This window comes from Antennarius striatus, chromosome 3, assembly GCF_040054535.1.
Source record: "Antennarius striatus isolate MH-2024 chromosome 3, ASM4005453v1, whole genome shotgun sequence".
Classification (NCBI taxonomy): Eukaryota; Metazoa; Chordata; class Actinopteri; order Lophiiformes; family Antennariidae; genus Antennarius; species Antennarius striatus.
This window is the reverse complement of record NC_090778.1, coordinates 21,451,394-21,469,391: the sequence shown is the minus strand read 5'-3', so window position 1 is coordinate 21,469,391 and position 17,998 is coordinate 21,451,394. Positions and strand designations below refer to the sequence as shown.

The 17,998-nt window shown below is 38.7% G+C and overlaps 3 protein-coding genes across 4 annotated transcripts; 2 read left to right on the top strand and 1 right to left on the bottom strand.

Moving 5' to 3' along the window:
• Nucleotides 1-734: 734 nt before the first annotated feature.
• cfap251 (cilia and flagella associated protein 251) lies at nucleotides 735-7,725 on the bottom strand. Its single transcript, XM_068310817.1, has 20 exons — nucleotides 7,564-7,725; nucleotides 7,324-7,464; nucleotides 7,137-7,246; nucleotides 6,937-7,045; nucleotides 6,494-6,574; nucleotides 6,317-6,394; nucleotides 6,159-6,221; nucleotides 5,855-6,078; nucleotides 5,578-5,754; nucleotides 5,087-5,334; nucleotides 4,853-5,004; nucleotides 4,460-4,636; nucleotides 4,169-4,353; nucleotides 3,922-4,036; nucleotides 2,065-2,228; nucleotides 1,877-1,967; nucleotides 1,655-1,798; nucleotides 1,336-1,570; nucleotides 1,078-1,170; nucleotides 735-987 (listed from the first exon to the last, which is right to left on the bottom strand). The coding sequence occupies exons 1-20, from the start codon at nucleotides 7,723-7,725 to the stop codon at nucleotides 833-835; spliced, it is 2,904 nt and encodes a 967-aa protein (XP_068166918.1). The 3' UTR covers nucleotides 735-832.
• Nucleotides 7,726-9,653: 1,928 nt separating this feature from the next.
• LOC137592500 (rab5 GDP/GTP exchange factor-like) lies at nucleotides 9,654-14,341 on the top strand. 2 transcript variants are annotated; one of them, XM_068310714.1, is made up of 9 exons: nucleotides 9,654-9,795; nucleotides 10,936-11,122; nucleotides 11,382-11,509; nucleotides 12,085-12,236; nucleotides 12,328-12,397; nucleotides 12,474-12,609; nucleotides 12,688-12,782; nucleotides 12,934-13,190; nucleotides 13,283-14,341. In XM_068310714.1, the coding sequence occupies exons 2-9, from the start codon at nucleotides 10,965-10,967 to the stop codon at nucleotides 13,640-13,642; spliced, it is 1,356 nt and encodes a 451-aa protein (XP_068166815.1). In that variant the 5' UTR covers nucleotides 9,654-9,795; nucleotides 10,936-10,964; the 3' UTR covers nucleotides 13,643-14,341. The 2 variants fall into 2 exon arrangements, with proteins under 2 accessions (XP_068166815.1, XP_068166816.1); XM_068310715.1 differs by lacking the exon at nucleotides 9,654-9,795 and adding an exon at nucleotides 9,888-10,037.
• A 1,170-nt stretch (nucleotides 14,342-15,511) lies between these two features.
• On the top strand, nucleotides 15,512-17,961 carry psmd9 (proteasome 26S subunit, non-ATPase 9). Its single transcript, XM_068310472.1, has 6 exons — nucleotides 15,512-15,658; nucleotides 15,732-15,831; nucleotides 16,247-16,440; nucleotides 16,570-16,671; nucleotides 17,020-17,108; nucleotides 17,226-17,961. Exons 1-6 carry the CDS (start codon nucleotides 15,533-15,535, stop codon nucleotides 17,251-17,253), a joined length of 639 nt encoding a protein of 212 aa, XP_068166573.1. The 5' UTR covers nucleotides 15,512-15,532; the 3' UTR covers nucleotides 17,254-17,961.
• The last annotated feature ends 37 nt before the right edge of the window (nucleotides 17,962-17,998 follow it).

Sequence of the window (17,998 nt, the reverse complement as noted above, 5' to 3'; positions counted from 1 at the left end):
TGAGGACCTAATGGTAGGAATAACTGGCTGATAGGAAGCCTGCTGTCAGTCATAGTTATGTATTTTAGGTGGCCGTATCTTCAATCGTTCCATTCAGAAGCAGAAATGCCAATGAATAAATAAATAAATAAATAAATAAATAAATAAATAAATAAAAAAAATTTAAAAAGCTCTTCTGGGGACAGTCTCACTCTCTTTACCTTTAAAGACATCTAATTTAATTTATTTATTTATTCAAGAATGTTTCCTGGATGTATGAAATTAACTATATAACGCAGAACACAACCCACCCTTACTTAGTTGCAGGAAAAAAAAAAAGTTTCTAACATATTTTTGCCGGATTCCTAACAAATTTCTATAGCACCACCTTTGTGTAAATGTTCTTTTTTTTATTTTTTATTCCACAGTAATAATAGGAAATGCAATTAGATAATGATGAAATGATTCAAACATTTCATTTCATTAGTCAATAAACAAGTGATTCTATATGAAATAAGCAAAGTGTTCCGAGCTTCTTTCCCCACAGCATACAGCAATGCATGGACTACAGTCTTGTTTAAGTTGAGCTATGGACCCCAAAGTGTACATCTCAGACCTTTCAAATTTGAAAGCTGCAATTTATGTACAGTAATTGGATTGCTATGAATTTGGGGATTACAGCAATTTGTTTACAATATCAAGCAACAAAGTGTACAATAAATGTTTAAAAAAAATTTATACTATGCATCTGTTGATAATCTTTCCTTGCGAAATTTATTTTATATCTCTGTCACACAACTGAACACGAGGATCGATTTTGTAATTGATATTCCGTTATCAACACATTCTCGACTTAAGTAACAGACAAAGAATTGTCTTCAGAATCCTGGATGTGAGAATCTTCCTTCTGTTGTGCAGAGGACTGGAAGCCCAGAATGTGATGAGCAAATGTCTCCATAGAAATCTCATCTGGGATCATCGAATTTGGTGAACACTCAGAATTTTCTCCTGGACATAGAGACATAAAAAAAGGATATTTTTTCAGCTGTTATTGGAATTCCAAGGTCATGGTTTGTGAGACTATTTGTTTTTACATACCATCTTGTTTAGTACACTCCTCTTCTTCCACATTATCGAAGCCTAAAAGTGTTGTGAAACACTCTGACACTTCTTCCTCTGTCATTTGTTCTCCTGTCAAAGATATCAACATTATGCACATATTGGAATTTGTACCACACTGAGAAATAGAGATAAGCTTTGTACATGAAGAGAATCTCAGCAGAAGGTCAAGATTTGTTCTCAGTAATGTAACAGGAATGCAGTCAAAACGTCGTGGTAAAATAGCCTAAGATGTACCTCGAGCTTGTAGAAGTTCGAGTAGCTCACGTCTCTGTAGAACAGGTTGTCTCTGTCTTGCAGTGTCACGTTCAGCAAGGACGTGAAAAGCATGAGCAAGGTCCTCACTAGAGATGCCGAAAGCTGGTCGGTGATTTACAAAGAGTTTGATAAAGTTCTCCAAGTCGATGTCAGTCACATACTTTCCTGTTTCAGCATACTGGCTAAACTTGACCTCGTTGTGCATATTTTCTATCTGGTAAAAAAATATTAAATAAATTTATCAGTAAATTACTGACATTTTTTGTTGAAAACATCACTTTCTTTGGACACACTGTACCTCTTGTTGTGTCGGGAAATATGCTAGTGCTCTCATAAGAGAGGGAATCTCTAACAAGGGGATTTTGGTGGACACCTGTCGTTTCTCCATTGTATCAATGCCTTGATGGCGGATTTGGCAGAAATAGAAAAAGTACTCCATCTCCTGAAGACAAAAAAGCTCACGCTTCTCATTATAAATTTACTTTTCAATTAATATGAAGCAGGAAAATATTTAACTCACTTTATAGAACTTTCCATCTCTGCCCCCATCTAAAAGCGTATAAAAGGGTACCAGGTCATTTCCTCCCAAAGCAGCTGCTGCCTCCAATGCACTGACATCCCAGCAGGAGAAAAGATAAACTTTACAAAACATTATTACACTGATCATACATTTGCTCTTGTTCTCAAGTTGATGATACTACATCGTACTTTATGTTTATCTCCCAAGACAACACAGTGCAGTCAGATTGTCCAGCAGTGAAAACAAATCGCCCATCAAAAGAGCAGGCAAATGTAGACACTCCTGCTGGATGGCAGATCAGCGCATTGGACTTGTAGGGGTTTCCATCCAGAGGTAAAATATGGAGACCCACCTGGCCATTACAGAGAACATATCAATTATATTACTTAGCAAACAAATGCACAAGACTAATAAAAAGTATGAAAAGTGAGTATTATCTTCACTTAATAAATGAGAACCTGTGACCCTAAAAAATTCTAGAAAGCGATTAAATCCTCTTAATGTGATGTGCCTTCTCCCACTATCCCTGAATTATGAATAAAAAGCCAGGGTGAAGCTAGGGCTAAACAAAATATGGTAGACACATTAAAAAAAGAACTTTGTTAATGCAGGAAGAGCTGCTCAGTCAATTCGTCCAGCTAACCCCACAGATAGTGGAACCGCTAACTCAGATTTGTCTAATTCATCTGAATAGTTTTAACTTTACTACCATATGTGCCTCTAAAGTTCAAAAGGCTCTGTTAGGATTGGATTGTTAATGGTCGGCTGGCCCAAACCAGACTGAACCATATTTCCTTAAAACTACTGGGCCTATCTCCTTCATTTTCATGAATGAAGCAATACCACAATTGCAGGTCCCCTTCAGTCAGGTACAAACAAGTTGAGTTGAAGTTGATACTGCATAAAAAAAACAAAAATAATGCTTTTATACCACTCAGCCTTGTGTTTCATTACAAGTGCATCAACTGGAACTCACTACTGCACTCTATATGAAACTTGCAATGGTCCCCCTTCTCCCTCAGGAAATCTCATGCTCTGATTCTTATTGTGAAAACACTTGGTAAACTACCCCACTATATTTCTAATTTTCTTTTTTACCATGACAGAATTTACAGGTCTAGGTCATCAGAAAAATTACTATTAAACACAAAAGCATCAAGAACTGAACTTGGTAAAACTGCCTTTTCATTATATGCACCAAATATCTGGAATAGACTTCAAGCCACAATTAAATTGGAATCACTTTTATGGCTCAATACTTTTATAAACCTTTAAAAATCAACATTGAGAGAAAAATGCAACTGTTTCTAACCACATGCCTTTTTAGCTGTCTGTATTAGTTTGTTATACCTGTCTCTAATTAAGTGAACTCAAGTGTGTAATGTGTCATTCATGGTGTATTTTGTGGCCTTGTCTTGGTACTTGTGTATTATGTGACTCTTTGCCATCTGTCTTGGCCAGGACTCCCTGGGAGAAGAGGCATTGTAACTCACTGGGGACTTTTCCTGGTTAAATAAAGATTCATTTTCAAATTTGTGAATATGTTCCTACTTAAAATAGAACAATGAACAAACTAACTCAGTAAATATCTTTACTGAACAAAGGTCTCTGGTCGTTTGGCTAATTATATTTACATTTTCTTCCACAAATATTTGTGACTGAATTTTGCCTGCCTTACCCTTAACACTGCAATAACTTAATAATGTAATAACAAGCAACAGAAAACTAAATTAATGCCTCAGGAAAGCTTTGCCCAGAGTCTTTACTCCAGGGCTGAGGGTCCTGATGACTGCAACATGTAAATACACAGTTTGTGTTGAGCTCTTTGTCATATTCATAATATTTTCAAAGGTATTTACTAACAATGACAAGACAATACTTTCATGTCATAATAAAAGAAGTCAAATACTTGTATTTCATTATTTTTCTAAGGATAATAATCTACTTATTCATACGCATAGGCTGAATTACAATTTCTGAAGCAGGTTATTTGATCAAATACTACAAAACAAATAGAGCATAAATAAAGTAAGTCCAGCACTGACCTTATCCTCTGTGACATATGCCAGGTAATATGAATTTGTGTTGGGTTCATTAGATATTGGAAGGACCGCAACTTTCTTGATGGGAGAGCCATATGTTGGGCCAAGAAGAGTCTTTCTATGTGTATAAATACAGTATTTATACATGTATGTGTGTGTATATTTTTTATATAACACATAGATAATGTTTTCCAGAAATTACATTGACATACAATGTGTGATATATTAAAATGTCAAAACATTTACAAACCTGCACATCTTGGTTGTGCTGTTGAAAAGCTTCATTTTGTATTGGTCAGACGCAACAAGTATAAATTGCTCTGCAGTAATGAGAGGATACCAGGTCATACACATTGGCACAGCGCTTTGCTCAATCCTATCTGAGCACAGAATGAGAAGTTTATTCATGTCGCTGTTTTCCAGGTCATACTCCACCTATTATTCAGGTCCACGTAAAAACACAGAGGAGTGTGCTTAATATCTGACATATAAAACAGGATCACACATCACTACATTTCACATTGCTACTAAATGGACTCACCAGTCGGTAATCCATTCCCAAAGAGAGCAATCTAGGTTGGGTGCTGTCCAAATGTATCCCAAATAGAAGGTCTTTGATAGGCTTGTAGTGGGAGTGGTGTCTGCCCATGTATGTCCATCGAGGCAAAGACCCATTATTGGTCTGCAAGCGAAACACCGTAACAGCTTTTCCAGAATCCTAATGATCAACCAGAAAAAAAATTCATACTTGAAATTGCAATAATGTTTAAGCATAGCGGTATATATTTACCAACCAATATCACAGCCACAACACTAATTTCCTTCACAATCCCAGCTCTTACAAAACACCATCATTATATCACATCAGGTCCACTGCTGCCAATAACTACGTTATGACATATTGTATTGAATAAAAAAACCACGGCTTGCTCACCGCAGTGGCAAGATACTTAGAGTCTGAAGAGAAAGTAATGAGTTGGATGCAGTCTTGAGTGTAATGGAAACACCCCTCTGGATCACTTTGTAAAGTTATGGGATTCAGTATTTGAAGAGCCCCACTGCCAAAGCCAACTGCCAGGTACGATCCTGTTCACAGAGAAATGTAGGAACGTGTTCAAGTACATGTTAAATTTATTATGCACCAATGACAGCATGCGTGCTGAATCACCTTGTGGGTCAAAAGCGATGCATTGAATCTGCCTCTCTGTCTCAAAGACCCTGCTGTAAATGATCTCTTTTTTGGTGTAGTCCCACACTTTTAAAACACCACTTTGATTGCCCATGGCTACAGCTGGCTGCTTGGGATGACAGGCCACTGCATGTAGAGGCTGACTATCATTACGTAGTAGAATCTGAGAGCTGCCTTTCTGTGTGTTCACATGAACTATGGAAGTGACTGTAGACACAACAAAGTTCCTGCAGAAAAAGAGGCCAAACAGATCATATTGGATAAAATTCACATACCAGCTCTAACTCAAGGCGTACATTATTATTATTATTATTATTATTATTATTATTATTATTATTATTATTATTATTATTATTATTATTATTATTATTATTATTATTATTGTTATTATTATTATTATTATTACTATTATTATTATTATTATTATTATTATTATTATTATTATTATTATTATTATTATTATCTTCTACCTGACAATCAATGGTTCTGCATCCAGACTGCCGTGTCCCAAATATCCATCTGTGCACTCTTTGGAAAAGGAAATGAAAACAACTGCATCCAAGTTGAATTCACTGTACTTGCTGAGAAACCTGAGCTCTTCATCATAAAATGTAATATGGCCTCGGGTGTCACCAGTTACAATATAGCTGTGATGAAAAATGACACAAAAGAAAGACAGAGTAGAGGCCAATAAATACAATCTACCTTTCATAAATAATGGAAATGAATATTTATGGCTCTTTTTACCTGTCAGTTATGGTGAGAAATGTGATTGGATCTTTCTGAAGGGGAATAGTCTTCACTCTCTCTTTCTGGAGGTTTTGCTTTGTATCTAAGTGTCCCTTCACATCCCACACAACAATGCTACCCACTGTCGTCGCTGTGAGGATCTGAGACTTTGTGCAATGAAACACAGACCTGTTGAGTGCCTTCCCCGCCATGCTATGAGTTTGAGAAGCACCAGGAGAAGCCTAAATAAACGGAGAAGCATTAAATTCACTGCTGATGGGATTATTGTGATGATCGTCATAAAGATTGCTGGCAATCCAACATTATCTTCTACATTTTTTACCTTCTGAAGTTTCAGAGGGAAAAATTTCACAAATCCAGAGGCCTGAAAAATGATCATTTGATCATTACAACTAACACAGACACATATCCCAGCTGTGTGACACAATTTCTTCAATCAAAAGTAACTACAGGACTTACCATACTGTAAAATAACACATGGCTGTCACTGCTGCTGAGCATCTGAGTGCCATCATTTGGATTAAAAATGATGTAATCCTGAAAGACAGACTATCATTTCAATATTTAATTTCCTGAATGCCATGTATTTAAACTTAGAGGGTATTTAAATGTTGAAAGCAGACAAAAGTTACTTACTTGAAAACCATGTTTAGGACTGAGCTCAGTTGACCACAAAGGCTTTTCTGTTTCATTTGTCCAATCCCAAATACATACAACCTGTCATAAGTTATCATTTAATGTGTTGTATCTAAATGAAGACTTAAGACCAAAAGAAAATTACAGTAATTAAAAACATAATAGTGATAGTTGGAAGAGGTAATATGACTGCCTGCATTTGATTTTTCTGTTTTTTGTTTGGTTGATTGTGAGGTATTGTGAAAATCCATTGTTCAATTCTCATAATGTCTGTCAGGACGGATTTAGGGCAATGAAAGAAGTCTCAATTAAAGTTTGAATCACATGACGACAAGGTCTCTGGATCCCTTCCTTTCTATCTTCAAAATTCTTGAAAAAAAATATTATTTGCAATGTCAGTTATTAATGAAACATATTCAATCCTACCATGTTGACATACTCACTTGAACTTCCTCAGCCCCAAGGGTCACAAGATATTTTGCGTCTCTTGAAAATGCCAGTGCAGTGACACCTCCCTCCGGGTGGCAATCAAACAATGTACAAACAGGAATACTGTAATAGTTATCATATTATGTGGTTACCATAAATTTGAAAGTTTTTTTTTAAATCAAAATCAATTAATGTATACAAAATGAAGAACTACCCAGAGTACGAGTCCCATATTATCACTGTACTTTTCAGCCCCTTGTCTGCTGTACCAATCCATCGCCGGTCTTCACTCACAGACATGCATGAGATGGGCTGGCAGTGACCCTGACGAGATGGAGCAATAAGTAGATATTTTTAGAATGAAATTACAACCCCTAAAATAATGTCAACCTGAACCATACCTGAAGTATGTGCTGGGAGTTTGAAGTGTGATTGTATATAATCCCAACATGAGCTCCAGCATAAAGGACCACCAGTTGATTGTGGTCTTGCAGACTGAAAGCAGGAAGGGCTGGATTCATCCCAAATACCCATTCTAGAGACTAAACGGAGAGCACATTTGCAGTACTGTACTATTATGAGGCATTCTCACTTAGACAACAAGTATCTATGTGTTTAAATATGAAACATGGCATTCTTACCAAAGAATGTGTGGAAGTTTGGGTCATCGTCTCTGAGAACAGTGTGTCTGTGGTAGCGGTGTAGACCTGGGACTGCGCGCTCGTTTCATTCAAGTCAGCGTCTTCCTCTCTTGCCTCTGTACTATTACTGCTCTCCTCCTCCTTAACTTCAGCCTCCGACATCGTGTTTAACGATACACTCCTCCTCATCTTGAATGATAGCTCTTTATAAAAAGAGAAAAGAAAAAAAAAATCAGAAATCACACACTTGTACTGAGTTGAGGGTGATAAGTGTTAATTAACGTCATAGGTTTAAGTTTGAGCAAAGTTTGCTACATATCAACACTAACGCTAACATGAACGTCAATTATACGTATTTTGTTAGTATTAATAGTTTTATATTGTTTTGGCTCATAGCTATATGAAGAAAAAAAAACACGTACATTTCTTCTTCCAAAAGTGTCGCGTTGCCTAGTTACGAGGATGCCGTTTCCCCGGATGTCGAAAATATCTGCCCGCCCTACCCTGCCTGTGATTGGTTACTCTAATATTATAAAATAAATTGACCAATTGCGCTTAAATTATTCCTAAATCTAACCAACTAATCAAAATACAACAAGTACTGTATAAGCCAATCAGAAACAGAAGGAGGGTCAAAACTTTGCTGTCGAGTTTCTACTTGCCTGAGACCGGAAGTTAGATGAAGTCTGCTAAAACAAAGTACAGATGGTCATATTTACCCTTCACGACAAATCGTTTTAGTTTACTATATTCATTAAGGTGCTGTAACCAGTTAATTGTCTTTTAGGATTTCCAGGCAAAAAACATAACAATTCTAAAAAAAATATATGTATGGTTTCATTGCAAAAAGGAGTACTACAGATGCAGTATTTGCTTTGAGGATGTTGATAGAGAAGTACAGAGAAGACCAGACGGAGCTGCATTGTGTTTTTGTAGATCTGGAGCACTGTGGTATTGTAAGAGGAAGTCTGGAGTAGCAGAGAAGTATGTTAGAGGGGTGCAGGACATGTATGAGGACTGTAAGACAGTGGTGAGGTGTGGCGTAGGTGTGACAGAGGAGTTCAAGGTGGAGGTGGGACTGCATCAGGGATCAGCTCTGAGCCCCTTCTTGTTCACTATGGTGATGGACAGGCTGACAGACGAGGTTAGACAGGAATCTCCATGGACTATGATGTTTGCAGATGACATTGTGATCTGTAGTGAGAGCAGGGAACAGGTGGAGGAGAAGCTAGAGAGGTGGAGGTTTGTCCTGGAAAGGAGAGGAATGAAGGTTAGCCGCAGTAAGACAGAGTACATGTGTGTGAATGAGAGGGACCCAAGTGGAAGAGTGAGGTTACAGGGAGAAGAGATCAAGAAGGTGGAGGATTTTAAGTACTTAGGGTCAACAGTCCAGAGCAATGGAGAGTGTGGAAAAGAGGTGAAGAAGCGTGTACAGGCAGGATGGAACGGGTGGAGAAAAGTATCAGATGTGATGTGTGATAGAAGAGTTTCAATTCAAATGAAAGGAAAGGTGTACAAAACTGTGGTGAGACCAGCGATGTTGTTTGGTCTAGAGACAGTGTCACTGTATATTTCCTTTCCCACCCAAACAGTCAAGGTGGATGTCCGCCCTCTACAGTCTGCATGGGTCCTGCCCGGAGTTTCTTCCTCAAGGAGGGAGTATTTCCCCACCACTGTCGCTTATGCTTACTCTGGAAGGTTCTGTTGCTTATGGGAATAGGATAGGACGGCGGTAAGTGTACACGCAGTGGCTCCTCTCTCTCCCGCTAGAGCGGTTCTTTTTTGGTTTTTTTACTGCCTGTGGGTCTGAGAGGACTGTAATTTACTCCGTGCTGTATGTCGTGCATATATGATACATTTGACAATGAAGTTCACCATGACTATGACTAAAAAAATGGTCAAAATGCGTAATTGGAACTTGACAAAATGTTCACCAAGTTTCAACTTTCCAAAAAAAACCGTGCAATACTTCCATCACTGACCACAAGAGGGCGACGTGTTCTTTGGCGTTTCACACCCTCGTGACAGCCATCAGCCCCACGTGAATTAAGGCGGGGTCGTCAGCTGGTGATGACTTCCGGTCAAGACAGTAAAAATAAAAGCGTCGAACTTTGGTGGAAGTCTTGGATCGCCTCAGTGATCTCGGGATTTGATGGGTCGTAGTTGAACATCGCCGCCATGTCTCTATAGTGCCGGGAGCGTGAAGCCTGAAGAGTGCCTTAATAGATTCTGGTAAGTTTAAGTGGATTTATTTTTTTTTGTATTATGAAACGTCACGTCAGCGTCGATGTCGAAATGTTACTAATTCCACCTCAACAGGTTCTTTGTGGTTCCACGGGTTTCTGTTTGCCCAGCTTTCATTACGACAAATCTAACTTCCTGTATTTTAAATATTTTTTACCAACATCTCAGGTTACGATGTTTAATAAAACACTCCGGTAAGGAAGTTATGGGGGTTTTTTTTCGCCTGGCAGGTGAGGACGCACTTTAATAACTCGGATATGATCGTGTATGTTCATTTGAATCACATAGTTTATAGATTATGTTTAGTTAAACATTCGTCATCTTTAGCCGCTTTAGCCTTTAGCTAGCGTGAACTGGTGGTTCTTATCCGGTCGCTCAGCTGACTGTCATCCGCAGAGGGACTCGTAAACTTAGCTAACTATGTTAGCATATACTAAATTTTAATATTAACACCGTATTTCAACATTTTATTAGGCTTATGGTGGTTCTAGTTTTATTTTGACAATTATTTAACAGTGAATATTTGTTGCCATGAAAGAGCTAGTATAGGATATGGAATTAAATTGAGAGGAAAAAGGTTCACTGTCGATGACCAACTAGGAAGGACACACAAGCGTTTCTGAAAATTATTTTTGTCGTTTTTAATTGAATGACTAACAGATCTGTTTGTAAAAGTTGTTTTAAAACTATTAATACAGACATCGTCTATAAACGTCAGTTTCACCTTGTGAGTCTTATTTCAAATAGACTGAGGTGAACCTCATAAAACTAACTTCTGTCATGATCTGCTAATTTGTTTAGCAAGCAGAAAAAAATCAAAATAACACAAAATATTTTTTTACACAATCAATCATTAGTGCTGCCCTCATCAGCATTGATTAGAGGTGTACCATTGTACTTGCACAACCCATTTCAGTGAACTTTTGCAACGATGCTTTTACGTTCATTCTGGTTTTTTTTCTTTTTATCACAATCAGTCTGTACTGAACATATGGTTTGTGAGATTTAAGCATCTGTAGATGCAAACAAATCTCACTTCGGACTTCCTTTGCTTGTAGAGTGACTACACAACCCACAGCAAATATTTGGGTACTGTTGTGGTTGAAATATTACTGTTACGTCCAACAGGAGGGAGTGGTATATGAGCGAGTTCTAGAATGTGGACGGATAAGCAAAGAGGAATCAGAGTTTCTAAGGAGGAGCTGCTGTGCAAGAACGCCTGTGGTTATTATGGAAATCCTTTATGGCAAGGCTTCTGCTCTAAGTGCTGGAGAGAGCGGGCACGGTCAGTTGGGTCCCCAAGACAAGACACCAGGTAAATATGCTGCTTATACCAATCATTCAGAATCCAAGGAGCATTTAGATCTTGACATTTTGTCGACCGTCACTATGGTGTTATATAAACTCGATGTTGAGTGTATAGAGGGATTCTTGACGGCATTTTAGAAACCACATGATTCAAAATTGAGAGTTTTATCACTGATAATTATCTCAAAAGACTCTTAAGGACTTTGTGCTCATTTTGTTTTAAATTGATTTAGGTTATTGATTTGTGTTGTTTTTATGCCTTGCAGGCCGAGCACTGACAAATCGCCTCTCACCTTCTCTAAGTTTGAGGAGAAGAAGAACTCAGAGAAAGGTCGTCGAATTAACACAGTGAGGAAATTCTTCTGGGGCAGCCCATCGACTCCAAAGCGTCAAGGTAGTACCCATCATTGCTCCATCAAGTCAAACAAGGATCTGTAAAATGAAAATTTGTGCTGCACCAGCTACTTTTCCCAAAAACAAGCAACATTTTTTGAGCTGATGCAACAAATGCCTCAAAATCATTGAAATTCAAGTCAACTGCAGATGTAACTTCAGAAAAACAAAAGTAGAGCAGCAAAACATTATTTCTTATGTTAACCAGTGTGCATTACTGTTCCACGTTCTGTGTCTTGTGATCCTTCAAGGATTTAAGGACAAAAAATTCTGAACTGTTGTGTGGTTTGTGTTGGTATGTCAGTACTCTTCCTGTGCAGTTAAGCAATTTAACAGTCCTGTTTCCTGACACACACAGCATGTCTATCAGGCATCATCTGGATCTATAGTTTCAGATATGTCGGGTAATACAGGTTGACCATGGGGCAATGTCTTGTTTTCGCCCCATCTACACTTGTGTGGCACATGATTTATAATTTTAATAAATTCAGTGACTGGTCCATCAGCAAAGACAGAAGTTAAAATATGACAATCTTTTTATTTTTCCTGAAATAACATTCACTTTTCCCCATCTAGAGTCCTCTGAAAGTTACACAAATGTATTAAAAGCCTACCAGAGCCTTGAGCCAGGGGATTTCACCGGCTTCCTGAAGCTTCTTCGGAGCGCTCCCTCCCAACGCTTGCAGTCTCAATGTACAGCATTCCTCAACACAATGGAGGCATACCATGTAATTATCTGTTGAAATTATTACATTTGCAATTCTTATAGCTGATCTTTCATATATAAGAGCTGTTTTGATCACTTTCTCATCTTTGCAGGATCTGAAGGTACAGAAGCAGTCAGATTTTGTTCAAGATTTCTACCAGTCGTTTGCTGAATGTTTTAGAGGTAGGTACACAATAATTCAACACTTCCTGTGTGTTCATTCTGGAAACATGAATGTTAATTTTTTTTTTAATTGCAGGTCTTCCTGAAGCACAGGTCACTTGTATAATGGAGCATGTAGAGAAACTAATAATGACACGGTTACATAAATGGGTTTTCTGCCATGACAGCTGTGATGACGAGCAGAAGGATCTGGCTCTCCAGAGAAGGATACGGTAAGCTGTATTTTGCTTGGATATTTGATCACAACGTCTAAGTGGAAGGTGTTTGAAACTTTTCTCTCTACTTTGCAGCTCTTTCAACTGGGTTACTCCTCAGATGCTGGGTGTACCCTTTCCAGATAAAAAGACCGAAGTTACAGGAGACCCCTTTCTGCCTGCTATAACAGGTGACGATACATCTATTACTTATTGGCCTTTCTCACAGTACTCCTCTACTAATCTGTACAGATGACAAAATATTTTTGCAATATCCCGTTAGCGTCATCAAACGTCTTAACTGTCCATCTGCTTTTCTGCTCTTAAAAAAAAAAAAAACAGCCATAATTGAGATGGATGCGAAGCGAGCGCCGCAGGACAAACTTGCTTGTGTGTCCAAATGCAGTCAGCATGTCTTTGAAGGACTCTCCGGCTCCAGCACTGAGCCTGCTAACGCTGATGACTTCTTGTCTGGTCTGATTTATGTGGTGCTGAAGGCCAATCCACCTCGCTTGCACTCAAACATTAAATATGTCATTCGCTTCGGCCTCCCTCACAGTCTTAAGGCAGGAGAGAGTGGATACTACTTCACAAATCTGGTGAGTTGTTATTGTATGTTTTACACCACAGGTTGTGCTGTCATGAGATTTGTTCAGAAATAATGTTTTTGTCCATTTCCCCTATTTTTTAGTCTTGTGCAGTAGCCTTCATTGAAAAACTCGATGGACCAGCACTCAACCTCAGCCCAGAAGAGTTTGAGGGCTACATGCTGCGTCAACATGTCCCCTCTGAAGGAAATGAGAGGCTTCAGGTTTCCAGCGACACACGACTCATGTTGGAAGACCTCAAAGGTAGACAGGAGAAAGTGGACCAAGGTGTGGATGCCCTCAGCATGGAGCTGCATGAATGGGTACAAGCAGTTCATTCACAGTTAAATGAGGCAACAGTCCAGCTTGCTTTGGTGCAGAAGGAGTTAACCGCCCAGGCTGAGCTCACACAGGAATCTTCGTCCCCCATCTCTGGAAGTATCACTGAAAGGAGCGGACAGTGACCAATCAGTGCTGGTGCTTACACATCAGCAGGATGGTCCGAAAGATACTTTGTTAGCTGGATTAAATAAATGCCAGATCTGGCACATGACCCTTAGAAGGCTTTCTTATAAGAACTAACTTATATAGGCAGCAAAACATAGATTTATAATACATTGCCACATTTGCACAAGTTTCAGCTGCAGAGATTGGTTCGAACATGAAGGAAACTTAGTTTTCATTTAGTATTGCAGCACACAGAGATGTTAAATTATTTTATTAATCAATTTGTTCTTGTAACCTGTTCCACGATAAAGGTGACTTACATACATTTATTCCTATATATGTGATTGACATTGATTATTCAAGGACTCAGGGCTCACATTTGAAGTATCACTCTACGGATGCTAGTTGTTAGTACACTTTCTAATAGTGACTACCAATGTGCCTACATAAAGACCACTGTGAAACTAGAAGTATGTGTCGGGGAAATAGATAGCAGTTGTTGACCACTACAAGTCAGGGTTGTACTCAGTCGAACCATATTTTTCCTGGTCATGCAATTGACCCCCCATGTCAACTTAAATGTCTGTATGGAAATAAAACACTTGGAGCCAGACAGTTTTTAAGATATTTTGTTACTGCAGGAGGATTTTCTGAACAAATTAAAGACATTTATTGAGATCATGTATTGTGTCTAATATTATTAAACTTGATCTGAATGTTAATTGTAATGCTTTTGTTTTCTTTATGTGAATGTTTGGGCAAACTGATTTTTACAAACATAGCACAGGTATTATTAATGTGCTTTCCTGTTCTGTCAAATCAGAGTCTTGTTTTAAACCATTTATGTTTTTATAATTTAAAGAGTACTACAGATGCAGTATTTGCTTTGAGGATGTTGATAGAGAAGTACAGAGGAGGCCAGATGGAGCTGCACCCTCTTCCACCCTCTAGGTGGAAAGGAGAGGAATGAAGGTTAGCCGCAGAAAGACAGAGTACGTGTGTGTGTGAATGAGAGGGACCCAAGTGGAAGAGTGAGGTTACAGAGAGAGGAGATCAAGAAGGTGGAGGATTTTAAGTACTTAGGGTCAACAGTCCAGAGCAATGGAGAGTGTGGAAAAGAGGTTAAGAAGCGTGTACAGACAGGATGGAACGGGTGGAGAAAAGTGTCAGGTGTGATGTGTGATAGAAGAGTTTCAGCTCAAATGAAAGGAAAGGTGTACAAAACAGTGTCACTGAGGAAAAGACAGGAGACAGAGTTGGAGGTAGCAGAGATGAAGATGCTGAGATTGTCTTTGGGAGTGACCTGGATGGATAGTATCAGGAATGAGTACATCAGAGGGACAGCACATGTTAGAGGTTTTGGAGATAAAGTCAGAGAGGCCAGACTGAGATGGTTTTGGACATGTCCAGAGGAGAGATAGTGAATATATATATAGAAGGATGCTGAAGGATGCTGAGTTTTGAACTGCCAGGCAGGAGGCCTAGAGGAAGACCAAAGAGGAGGTTTATGGATGGAGTGAAAGAAGACATGCAGGTAGTAGTTGGTGTGAGAGAAGAGGATGCAGAAGACAGTGTTAAGGGAGGCAACTGATTCACTGTGGCGACCCCTGAAGGGAAAAGCCGAAAGGAAAAGTACATGTTTTTATAATTTAGTGTAAATGTCTAAGTTAGTATTTTGTTGAGGGAAGTGATGGAGGCTCCATGGAAAAAGTGTTTGGTAGGTCATAAGGAACCACTATTTGAAATAAGGATAGATGGATGGAGAACTGCCCTTAGGGCAGAAACCTTGCTATGTATTTAATTGGCCGCTTGGTGCAGTAAAGAGCACAGACGCCATAAAACCACACAGAGAAGAAGAGCGCCTGCGCTTGTACACGTGACCCGGATGTAAATGTAAACGAGGAGCCATGAAGATGACAGAGGAAAGCAGTGGTGGAGGTTCCGAAATTACAGTTGATGATGTCAAAAACCTAGTTAAGAAAAAAGATGACATTGAAGAACAGATTAAAGCTTATTTCGATGTGTTGGAAGACGTAAGTGTAATCTTTTAGGAACGGATTAACGTCATTAACATGAGCTAATCCGAATTCTGTCGCTGCTTCACAGCAAGGTGTCGGAGTTGAAGGTCCGTTGGTGGATGAAGAAGGCTTCCCCCGAGCAGATGTGAATCTATACCAGATTAGGGCGGCAAGACACAATATTTCATGTAAGCAGCTATTTGTTTTGTTGATGTCTTTTGACTGAGTCATTGTTTCAAGAAAAGCGCCAAATGGGAAAGCCTGTTCTGTTCTTAGATGTTTGGTAATGTCATGTTTGCATCTAGATGTGGTAAGCCTTAGCACATTTCTGTCTGTGATATAACTATGTTAGTATGTCAGTGATTATTATAAAAGTGTACTGTATTTGATCTAGTCATTAAAATGAAACTTTTCCTGAACCGTAACAACAGCTAGGTAATAATTTAAAAAATTCACTCAAATAATGTTGTTGTTTTTTGTTTTTTTTTTGCTAAAACCATTCTCAATTAATCAGTTAACGTTGTTGTAATTCACTATCGGTATGATTTAGTCCACGTAAGAACAAAGGTTGTCACAAGGCAACTTTTGGATCTTGTCTTCCAGGCCTGCAGAACGATCACAAGGCCATCATGGTGGAGATTGAGGAAGCCCTGCACAAGCTGCACGCTCGAGAGAAGGCCAAACGCGAACAGGATAAAACAGAAGCGCAGGGGGAGGCAATGGAGCAGCAGGTTACCCTTTCTCCCCCCTTTGCACGGGTGGATGCTGTGACGCAGGGATCACCTGCCTGTGGAGCTGTGAGTTATATAAATGAGTTTTGTGGCTTTAAATTTCTTTCAGATTATCCATGATTACTATTGAGATTTAAGATAAAAATACTTGTTTTGTACCCTGCAACTGTGGTAATTGGTTATTTCTTCCCAAAGGGGCTCAGAGTTGGGGATGAAGTTGTTGAGTTTGGTTCAGTGAACGGAGAGAACTTTCAAAACCTCCAGAATATTGCCTCAGTGGTACAACACAGTGAAGGGGTAAGAATCTGACATACTGTACTGCACAGCAGCTTTTATTGCTTCAGCACTAGAACAGATTTTTCTGTGTATCATTTGGTACCTTACATTTTCTTTCTGTAACTGTATTGTTTTGTGGTGCAGTTTGCAAATGCTGTTACATCTAATTTCTGAGAATTTTTTGTGATAACTGAAAGATTTAACTTGCATTTAGGTTAACTTTTCAATGGAAGTATTGTAGATGTTTCATACATGTTGATAGTCAATACAGGATGGTAATCTATAGGGATTTATTCATGTACTGTATTTGCAGTATTTCTCATTTTTTGAACATATTTGATATCTGGACTGTGTTGTGGCCTTTTACAGAAACCATTACACATCACCGTCATCAGGGATGGCCAAAAAGTTCAGATGAGCCTGACTCCACAGCGATGGTCAGGCAGAGGCCTGCTAGGGTGAGAGCTTCAGTTATTTCACCTATACCTGCATGTGTCACAATTTAAATGGCCATTTTTGGTATTAAAGAATGCTGCAGTTGTATCAGTTGTGATTTGGTCCTTTCTCTTTTCCAGATGCAACATAGTTCCGATTCGTCACTGATGACCGTGTCATTGTGGAGAATATCGAACGTAAAACCACTGCCTGCTTTCATACCCCTGGATGGTTTCAAATGGACTTTGTAAATAATGAAGACAATTCCATCTGTTAACGTTTTCAATACCTTAACTCAGAATTGCAGCTGTTTTTCTTTTCTGCCTTACATCAGAATTGGATTATAAAAATTGTCATTATGTGTTATACATGGGGTAGAGAATCTATGCAACATTTGCCGAGTGATGGATAAATAAACATTGCAACCTAAGTAACTAGAACTCTACATGTTCAAACAACTGAATGTTTAGAAGTTTAGGGGTCATCCTCTCAGCAGTAAATGTCATAGCAACTGGCCCATTTATCAGTGTCAAGTGTACAAGTGGTCATTTTAATGTGTACCACTGATTAATTTGATTAATTATGAAGGAGACCTGGAGTAGCTGTTTAAATGTACTTTTATTCATGTCAAAAATATATAAAATACTGATAGAAAAGTTATTGTAATAAATGATTGGTAAATTTAGATGCAAAGTGCATTAACATCAGTGAAGTAAAACAGAAGGATGCCAGTGTGATTGGAGAGAACAGTGGAAGCCTTTTCTATCCTTTAGAGGACCGAGGCTCCAGGTCTGATGGCACCTTAAAGATTATTTACTGCCCTGAGTATTTGAAAGTTGCACACACATTGTTCTCAATAAAATATTTCCATTTCAAGGAACCATTTTTATTAGTAAGATAAAAATAGATGGAT

Bases quoted from the DNA above. Each gene is read 5' to 3' on its own strand.
- psmd9 (XM_068310472.1), top strand. From the start codon at position 15,533: ATGAAGATGACAGAGGAAAGCAGTGGTGGAGGTTCCGAAATTACAGTT. The intron at 15,659-15,731 runs GTAAGTGTAATC...GCTGCTTCACAG, and splicing joins ATTTCGATGTGTTGGAAGAC to CAAGGTGTCGGAGTTGAAGG. The intron at 16,441-16,569 runs GTGAGTTATATA...TTCTTCCCAAAG, and splicing joins GATCACCTGCCTGTGGAGCT to GGGCTCAGAGTTGGGGATGA.
- cfap251 (XM_068310817.1), bottom strand. From the start codon at position 7,725: ATGTCGGAGGCTGAAGTTAAGGAGGAGGAGAGCAGTAATAGTACAGAG. The intron at 4,637-4,852 runs GTGAGCAAGCCG...GTTGATCATTAG, and splicing joins CTAAGTATCTTGCCACTGCG to GATTCTGGAAAAGCTGTTAC. The intron at 1,799-1,876 runs GTGAGTTAAATA...TTTTGTCTTCAG, and splicing joins GAGATGGAAAGTTCTATAAA to GAGATGGAGTACTTTTTCTA.
- LOC137592500 (XM_068310714.1), top strand. From the start codon at position 10,965: ATGTGGACGGATAAGCAAAGAGGAATCAGAGTTTCTAAGGAGGAGCTG. The intron at 11,123-11,381 runs GTAAATATGCTG...TATGCCTTGCAG, and splicing joins TCCCCAAGACAAGACACCAG to GCCGAGCACTGACAAATCGC. The intron at 13,191-13,282 runs GTGAGTTGTTAT...CCTATTTTTTAG, and splicing joins GATACTACTTCACAAATCTG to TCTTGTGCAGTAGCCTTCAT.